General features: G+C 39.5%; 1 protein-coding gene across 1 annotated transcript in view; it reads left to right on the top strand.

The window, feature by feature from the left end:
- LOC150088379 (dynein axonemal light chain 1-like) overlaps positions 1–10,058 on the top strand; it is a 173,251-nt gene that overhangs the window by 144,312 nt on the left and 18,881 nt on the right. The window contains exon 9 of the mRNA XM_090370753.1: positions 7,714–7,800. Within this exon, the coding sequence (XP_090226879.1) occupies positions 7,714–7,800 (87 nt within the window). The remainder of the gene's footprint in view (positions 1–7,713; positions 7,801–10,058) is intronic.

Genomic DNA, 10,058 nt, shown 5'->3' with positions numbered 1-10,058 from the left:
GTTAGTAATCCTGGGTATAACCTTCATGCACAAGTACATGGTGGGTGACCACCCAGGTGTGAACCAACTTAAGCAGGGGTCGAGGTGTGGTGCCCACACCACATGGAGGAACGCCGCCCCTCTTTGTTACCAGGCAGTACTAGGTGGTAGATGACTCTCATCAACCGGTGAAATACCACCACTTTGCTTATTGGAGGCTTGAAGTGGTGGAACCCATGTTTAGTCTCTAGAGCTAAGTTCCGGCCAACCCTTCCCTATCTCTTCCATCATGCAGTATGATTGATGATTTTTGAGGTTATGATGAATGTCGTGGCGAGATCCAATATTCCTTACATTTCGAGGGTACAGCTCTAAAACGGTGTTCGCAGGCCGGCCGCTAGATAGTACACCGGACCAAACCTATTGGTAACTCTCTAGGAGGCTTCCGGATCAGCTAGCGTATAATCTTGCTACCTCTACTCTGCCAGATAGTGACTGGAGGGAGTCTGAGTAGTGTGTATGCGGGGAGCATTGTCGAGGCCACGTTATGTCAAGGATCTGGGTATATTCTTACCACATGTATGCCATATCCAAAAATTTCATTACTTCATACAGCATGTCCCACCCACTTTTTCTTACTATTGAATACACCATGAATTGTCAAAATAATAGAGCAAGCTTATCTGCGAAAAGATCTAAACCTCCCAAGGACTTCCTAATTCATTTCACAAATATACGTGGTCTCAATTCCAATCTCAACGATGTCCATTTCCACTTGCAGTCTTCCAAACCCCATGTACTTTTTCTGACTGAATCTCAGTTATCAGTTGATTCAACTACTGCTCATCTCAGATGTCCAAATTATTTGCTGTATGATTCCTTTCGCTTCAAAGGTGGTACTTGTGCATATGTCCGTTCTGATATTCCCTGTCAGAGACTTGGCAATTTGGAATCTCCTCTCTTTGATCTTCTCTGGCTTAAAATCTCTCTACCTCATTGTGTAAAATTCATCTGTTGTCTCTACCGTTCTCCCAACTCCACTTATCACTTGGAGCTCTTTGACTTCCTCTCTTTGCAACTTGACTTTCTCCAGTCCAACTTTCCTAACAGTGAGGTAATTTTCTTTGGTGATTATAACGTTCACAACTCCAGCTGGCTTCCGTTTTCTAGTCACACCGACCCAGCAGGTCGAGATGCTGAGGCTTTTGCAATTACTAATGACCTAGCACAGATTGTTCATTTACCTACAAGAATACCAGACAATCCTAATCATACAGCCAATACACTTGATCTTTTTCTCACAAACAACTCTTCTAAGTACAAGGTTGAAGTGAGAGGTCCTTTAGGCACTTCTGATCACAACTTGGTGATTGTCTCTTCTCCAATGGAACCTTTATCTCATGGCTATTTCCAACCTCGTATTGTTTGGCATTACAAGAATGCAAAATGGGATGACCTGCAAGACTTCTTTTCTTCTTTTCCTTGGTCTGATTACTGTTTCAAAACTTCTGATGTCAACGTTTGCTCAGATCGTGTCAGTGAAATTATTCTTGCAGGAATGGAATCCTTTATCCCACACTCCACTTTAAAATCTCGTCCTTTATCTAAACCTTGGTTTTCCAATAAATGTGCTAAGGCTGTCCAAGAGAAGAACGTTGCATATCTTAATTGGCTTGTTTCTAATTCTTCAGTTTCATTTTCTGCCTACACCAAAGCTCGCAACAATTGTAAAGCAGTTATTAATCAGTCCAAACTAGAGTTTGAACAGGCTAAGAGTAGAAAACTTGCTTCTTGCCCTAATGGTAGCCGAGCATTCTGGTCTCTTGCCAAAGCTATTGGCTGCAACTTTTGTCCATCTCTGCTCCCACCTCTGTCCAAACCAGATGGTTCTGTTGTCACTTCAGCCAAGGATAAAGCTGACCTGCTAGCATCCCATTTTTCTTCCAGCTCATGTATTAATGACCTTGGTAAAACACCTCCCACCATTCCTAACACGCTCCATTCAATGCCTCCTGTGGTCTTCCGTCAAAAGGATATCAGAAGGATTTTGATGAATCTTGATGCTACGAAAGCTCCAGGTCCTGATGGTATTTCTCCACTTGTTCTCAAAACCTGTGCTCCTGAACTTACTCGTATTCTTTGCCGCCTTTTTTCACTTTCTTATTCCAAAGGTGTTTTTCCTTCTGCTTGGAAATTTGCTCATATCCAGCCAGTTCCTAAAAAGGGTGACAAATCCCTTCCATCCAATTACCGTCCCATTTCAATTACTTCTACTCTTTCTCAAGTAATGGAGAAATCAATTAACCGCCAACTTTTAAACTACCTAGAAACCTTCCATCTGATCAACGATCGCCAGTATGGATTCCGTCAGTGTCGATCCACTGGTGATATTCTGGCTTATGTTACCCATTTATGGACTAATTCAATGGAAAGGTTCAGTGAAACACAAGTAGTTGCTCTTGACATCTCAAAGGCTTTTGATCGTGTTTGGCATAAAGGTCTTCTAAACAAGCTTCCATCTTATGGTGTGCCAACTGTTTTTAGTAATTGGTTATCCAGTTTTCTCTCTGATCGCTCACTGAGGGTGATGGTAGATGGCTCTCTGTCTTCTAACTTCTCCACTAATGCCGGTGTCCCCCAAGGTTCAGTTCTTTCCCCCACTCTTTTTCTCTTGTATATCAATGACCTTCTTCCATTGACTGGAAATCCTATCCATAGTTTTGCCGATGATAGCACATTGCATTCAACTTTCCATTTTGAGAAACCTTGTCCAGCTCAATCAGCTTCAAGTTCTCGAAAATCTGCTGCCAATTCCTTAAATGCCGATCTTCAGGTAATTCTCCAGTGGGGCAAAGACAACTTAGTTGATTTCAACCCTTCTAAAACTCAATCTTGTCTTATATCTCGCAAAAAGGATTCTTCTGTTCCTATGCTTATCTTTAGTCTAGAAATAGGAGTGTCTCCTATTTCTAGGCAAAATGATATATCTCTTTTGGGGATTACCCTGACTTCTAATCTCTCTTGGCACAAGCACATTACAAATATTGCTTCCTCTGCATCTAAAAAACTTGGTTTTCTGTTTTGCTCTCGCCGTTACTTTTTTTCCAAACAGCTGCTCACTCTGTATAAATCACAAATCCGCCCTGCCATGGAATATTGTTCCCACATCTGGGGTGGTGCCCCCAAAACCTCTCTCAGGTTTCTGGATTCCATCCAGAAGAGGGCAGTTAGGTTAATTAATGATTCATCTCTAACAGAGTCTCTCCACTCACTTTCTCATAGACGCAGTGTTTCTGCTGCATGCCTCTTCTACAGATACTTCCATGGGCACTGTTCTTCTGAATTGGCTTCTATAATTCCCGCTCTCTCTTTCAAAACAGTCCGAACACGTGCTGCCACCAGCCAACATCCATTTACTGTCCAACTTCAAACCCACAGAACCAACTTTTCATCTTCCTCATTTATTCATTCAACTGCCGTTTTCTGGAACAACCTTCCTTCATACGTATTTCCTGAAAACTACAATCTACAGAAGTTCAAGTCCAATATCAACAAATATCTTCTTTCATCTTCTCAACCTCCAACCCAAGCACGGTACTAAGTACTATAGGTTCTAATACCTCTCGTGTTTGGGGTTCTCATAAAAAAAATAAAATAAAAAAAATAAATAAATACTTGGGCCGTGTTAGGGTAACTAAGAATAAGAACAGCTGCATGTATACTTCCATGTACACTAATGCTACAAGCATAGTAAATAAATTTGATGAATTTGAAGTGCTGGTCAAGACATCAAATGCAGGCCTTGTTGGGATATCAGAGATGTGGTGTCACACAGATATAAGAGTTGCAGAATTGGAATTTGGGGAGTACAATGTGTACAGAAAGGATAGGAAGGGAGGAGGGGTTATGCAGTTAGTGAAGAAACACATAAAATCTAAAGAAGTGCATCCAGTTGACATACACCAATGAGCCAAAACATTATAACCACCTACCTAATATGATGTTAGTCCTCCATGTGCAGCCAAAACAGCTCGTACCCTGCGAGGAATGGACAGTACAAGATTTCTAAATGAGTCTTGTGGTATCTGGTACCAACCTGTAACCAGCAGACCTAAAGTCCTGTAAGGTCCGTGGTTGAGATGCCACAGATCAGAGTTGCTGTTCCAACACAAACCACAGATGCTTGATGGGAATGATGTCTGGGGAATTTGGAGGACAGGGCAATACCCGGAGGTCTTCCTCATGTTCCACGAACCAGTTTTGAACAATCTGGGCAGTGTGGAATGGCACATTATCCTGCTGAAAGACAGCACCGCCAGAGGGAAAGACCGTTGCCATGAAAAGGTGTACCTGGTCAGCAATGAAGTTTAGATAGGTGGTAGATGTCAGAGTGCCTGGCATATGGATAACTGGACCCAGGGTATCCCGGCAGAGCATTGCCCCAAGCATGACACCGCTGCCACCGTAATTTTCTTTTGTCTCTCAGTGCATCCAGGCGCCATCACTTCCCCAGGTAAATGATGCACATGTACCCGGCTGTCCACATGGTACAACAGGAAACGTTGATTCATTGGACTAGACGACCTTCTTCCAATCACTCAAGGTCCAGTTTCGATGCTTGCGAGCCCATTGTAGATGCTGTCACCATCACAACACACAGTTCGATGTACTGTGTGTTGTGACGCATTACACCCGTCATCAGCATTCCAATTACCAGCATATTGCACCACAGTCACCCTACTGTTGCCACGTACCATCACGGAGAGCCTTTGCTCACCTCGAGCATCGATGAGCCATGGTCATCCAACACCTTGCCGGTGGTTTGTGGATTTTTCCTCCTTGGACCACTTTTGGTAGGTACTAACCACGGCTGACCGTGAGCACCCCACCAGCCGTGCCATTTCAGTTATGCTCTGACCCAGTTATCTGGCCATTACAATTTGGCCTTTGTCAAATTCACTTAAGTCTGCTGCCTTTCCCATCTGAAGAACAAGATTAACACTAATTAACGGAGCTCAGTATCAGGTGTTTTTTATACCATGTCCTGACCTGTGCACGTGCCATTCACCTGCAGTTATTTCAATTTGCATAATAACTTGCTGGTCATAATGTTTTGACTCATCGGTATAGATAGACAGTGCAATGTTGAGTTGTTTGGTGTGACATAAGCACAGGGAAAGCAAAAATGAGGGTAGGAGTTTGTTATAGGCCTAAAGACTCTTGATACACTTCATATATCAATGGCTTGACTGTGGATGATCATTCTCAGATAGCTGCGAAACTAAATGAATATTTTACATCTACATCCACATATGAGGAGTTATTCAAGGAGATGAAGGCTAGATGTTTATCAAACTCTAAAAGGGAGTTAAATGATTTTGTAATAACTAAGAGCAAAGTGGAGGAGAAATTGTTGAAGTTAAACATAAGAATGGCATCTGGGGATGGATGAGATCTACTAGGTATATTAAAGGAGGCAGCAAAGGAAGTAACCAAACCCTTAGCCATAATTATGAGAGCTTCCTTGGATTCAGGGGAAGTCCCCATGGACTGGAAATGTGCAAATGTATCTCCAATTCACAAAGTGGGAGCAAAGGGTGACGGGAGTAATTACAGACCTGTTAGTTTGACTTCTGTTCCAAGGAAAATAATGAAGTCACTGGTTAAAGAAGTGATGCAGGATCACCTAGATAAGACTGCAGTAATAATTTAGACACAACATGGGTTTGTTAAGGGGAAGACTTGTCTGACCAATTTGATGGTTATTTTGGCGTGGTGACAAAGGAACTGGATGCAAAATATAATTTTGATATCATATACTTGGATTTCGGGAAAGCTTTTCACACTGTTGCACATGGAAGACTACTGTACCAATTGGAGCAGTATAGCATTAAGGGAAAGTTGCTACAATGGATAAAAGGATGGTTGAGTGGGAGAAGACAGAGAGTGGTAATCAGTGGACACTACTCTTCATGGACTAATGTTATTAGTGGTGTCCTCCAGGGTTCAATGTTGGGACCATTGTTGTTTTGTATCAATGATATTGATGTCAAAGTTTGCAGATGATACAAAGATTGACAGGGTTGTCAATGACAGTGTGCTACTTCAACAGGATCTGGAAAAGTTGGGGAGAGGCTGAGAAGTGGCAACTGAAGGTTAACATTGTCAAATGCAAAGTACTGCACATGGGTAGCAGAGAAATGTTACACTCAGGTGTTACACTCAGGGTTGTGGAGAACAAAAGAGACCTGAAGTAATTGTGCAGTCAGATATGAAGTTTTCTGAGCAGCAGACAGGCTGCCAGAATAGGTCATAGGTTATTGTCAATGATATACAGGAATTTTGCTAGTAGACAAAAGGTGTTTTATCTCCTTGTATAAGGCAATGATCAGGCCACATCTTGAGTACTGCATACAGGTCTGGAAGCCTTATTTTTGGAAGGATGTACAGTTACTAGAACGAGTATTGAGAAAGGCAAGACTGGTGAGGGGAACTAAGGGGCCCTTAAGAAGAAAGGCTTAAGTTCTGCAAATTGCAGTATTTGGAGACTAGGCACCTGCGAAGTGATCTGATTGAGTTGTATAAGGCTCGAATGGATTGAGTAGAATAGATGTGAGGAAATTTACCTTTAGCCAGCGGGTGGTTGATTGCTGGAACAAACTACCATCTGTTGTGGAAGTTGGTAGTTCATATAAATTCAAGGAAGAAGTGGACAAACTTTTGGGGCAAAAGGATCAGTGAAATGGGAAGGTGTTTTTTTTTTTGGCTGATACTGTATAAGCTTGTTTTCTTGCATCATATCCCTCTACTAATGCCAGTGCTAAGCACTGGGGGTTGGGAGAGTATATAAAGCAAAAGAAACATTTGTTGTAATTTTTAACAAAAAATAACATTTTCAACTTATTAAAATAAAATAACCCATCAATGTCACAAAAAAAAAAGTGACAACCAGCAACTGATGAAATTGGTAACAATCAGTGCCAGCACTTTCTTTCTACCCTGGTTTATGATGGTATTCAGTATGACTACACACACACAGACATTGCATTGTTCAAAATGATGTACAGGCATATTTCTTAAATTTTACATTAAAAAAAAATTATTAGAAAATATCATTGACTCAAGGAAATTTTTAGAAAATTAGAGAAAAGTCACTAAACTCAAAGTCTTCAAGTAAAAATGATACTGTTGGTAAACTTGCACTGGAGGTAGCAGAATATTTCCAAGTAAGCAACACAGAAAAATATAATGTGGAGAAACATTTCTTATCTTATTGATAAAAGGTACAGATATTTAGACATTTACAAATATAATGGAAATATATTCAGTTATTCTGTGCAGCATGGCCTTTACAGTGGCTGCCTACCCTTCACATTGTACCACTTCTCGGACTACCTTCAAGCACGATCTGATCATAAGAGAAACCAGTTGGAAGGATTGTTTTGACCTGAATTTCACAAATATAATGGAAATATATTCAATTATTCTGTGCAGCATGGCCTTTACAGTGGCTGCCTACCCTTCACATTGTAGAACTTCTTGGACTACCTTCAAGCATGATCTGATCATAAGAGAAACCAGTTGGAAGGATTGTTTTGACCTGAATTCTAAACAATTTCAGCATCAGACTTTTTCTGAATTTTATTCAATGAAATATGCTTTAATAATCTTAAAATGTAACACTCATTGAGGATGATATGAATATGATAATTTCAATCTTATTTTTTATATAAGGAAATCCATTAGAGGAGAAGCATACAGCAGCAGGAGATTATAAACAATTAGTCAAAAATTTGTTACCTGGTTTAAAGAAACTTGATGGTAAGTAACTTTTGAAATTTCATTTTATTTTTATTATGAATTTAAAACATTTCTCATTGCATGCATGACATAATAAACTGTTTGAATGTACAGTAGAGCATCGAAAATCCAAAGGTCGATAATTCAAAACTTCAATAATCCGAACGAACTAGCATTTATTTTATTTATTTGTTTTGTTAATCTGGTGCCATATAATAATTGCAGTAAGCGCTGGTTATTGTGATCACGTTTGCAAGTTGAATTTTGATTCTTTGTTTGTTTTGTTATTTGGTTTTTAGGAGAATTAGCAACTAAGGCCATATTGCTCCGGGATATGCGGTGGTCATTCCCTGACCTTTCCGCATCCTCCGTATTTGGTGGTGACAGGCTCGAACCTCGGTCTAATCAAGAAACGTGTGCTATGCACTGCTGCTCCTTCCCACCTGGCTACGGAGGTGCCTAATTTTGATTCTATTAAACGGTAATTGTAATAAGCAAAAATCAGAGGAATATTATCCACAGGCTATAAAAATGAAAATATAAAGCACAGATTTATACTTTTAGTTTACCTTACCAATTAACAAAATTAAATGATAACATGAAAATCAGAAGAATGTTATCTACAGTTTAGCAAAATAAAAATAAATTTACGCTTACATACATAGCTTAGTTAACATACATACAGTACTAACTAAACATAACACTTTGTAATCTGATATTTCTGTTCACTGACTTTTTTTTTTTTTTTTTTGATTTGTAAAATTTAAAACAGAAAAGCATCAATCAATAACAAAGAACACGGCACGCATAAATTGCAAATAACATGATACGTGCAAGTGAGATACGGAGTAAAATGTTTTCGAAGTGTAGATATAAGAATGAAGAGATTCTGAACATTTACAGGGTTTTATTTTACTGTACTGAAGTTATAGTCTTCTTCTTCTTTTAAAAGGAAGCAGAAATTTTTAACAATTAAATCAAAGATTGAGATTTTAAACATACTTTCAAAGGGAGAAAGCGGGTCTTTGTTAGCAATAGTTTACAAGGTTGAAAACTCAATCATAACAGAAATTAAAAACAAAAAAGAAAAAATTTTAAAGTTTTCAAAACTTGATTCAGATGATGATGCAAAAGAAAAACTATGAGAACAGCTAATAACCCATCCCTTGAAGATGCTGTTTGTTGTTTTTGTTGTTGTAATTGGGTTCTGGCAGCATCAGTAACTAAGGCTGTATTGCTCCATGTATACTGTCTGTAAATTGCGTGTTCTGTGGTCAATTTTCTGTTTGCTAGACAAAAAACTTGAGTTTCTGGAAGAAAAACCATGCTACCCTCGCCTGAGACTGACTAACCCAGCCACGTTTTGAAAAAGTCCCATAAAAATTCCTCCCATCATTGACAGGACTTGAACTCAGGTCTTTTACACCCAGGGTATGGAGGATAGGGATTCTACCAGCTGTGCTACCAATGAGGGCTAGGTACGAACAACAAGCTGAATACTGTCCAACTCAACTACTCTTGCTGAAAAGAGTGAGAGATCTGGCAACAAAGAAATGAAGTCCAAAAATGTTGCAGCAAAAAATAAGTAATTATTTTCATTAAAGGGCTGTACATATGTGTTATTGTGGCTGAAAGTTCTATTTGTTTTCTCACCTATGAATAAAAATACGTAAGTACAACTTAGTGTTTTTATTTCTAAACTTACTAAACCTTTTTTTTTTAATCTCCAGAACTGTATTTTTGATAAGTTCAAAAATCCAAACAAATCAGAAGTCTGAACTACCCCCAGTCCAAATTAGTTTGGATTATCAAGGCTCTACTGTATATTATTATTAAGACTTTTTCTCCTTGTGGAATTTTTTCCGCCCCATGACAGGTAACCGGTACAAAGTGCACAAGGTGGTTGATCGTGTCTGGTTACTATTATTATTATTATTACTGTTGGTTGAGGAACTTTCTGACTATCCTACAGGTGGTCAGGAATGAAGCTTTCTGAAATTTCATGTAAGTGTTCTTTGAGAGGCTTATTGCTGGTAGGTTCTTATGGAGGCTTTTTGGCACCATGCCAAAAAGCCTCCATAAGTGCCATGGTGATTGACATGGTAATTAGGATGGTCATTACAGGTATGGCACATTTCTTTGACTTCCTGTCTTAGTTCTGTGTACTTCTTTATCTTTTCCTCATAGGTCTTCTGGTAGTTGCTGGTTTGTTTCTTTGTTATTTGGTTTTTAGGAGCATTAGCAACTAAGGCCATATTGCTCCGGGGATATGCGGTGGT

The sequence above is a fragment of the Mastigoproctus giganteus genome, chromosome 3 (assembly GCF_048544385.1).
Source record: "Mastigoproctus giganteus isolate SK-2022 chromosome 3, ASM4854438v1, whole genome shotgun sequence".
Lineage (NCBI taxonomy): Eukaryota > Metazoa > Arthropoda > Arachnida > Uropygi > Thelyphonidae > Mastigoproctus > Mastigoproctus giganteus.
This window is presented reverse-complemented; position numbering and strand designations above follow the sequence as displayed.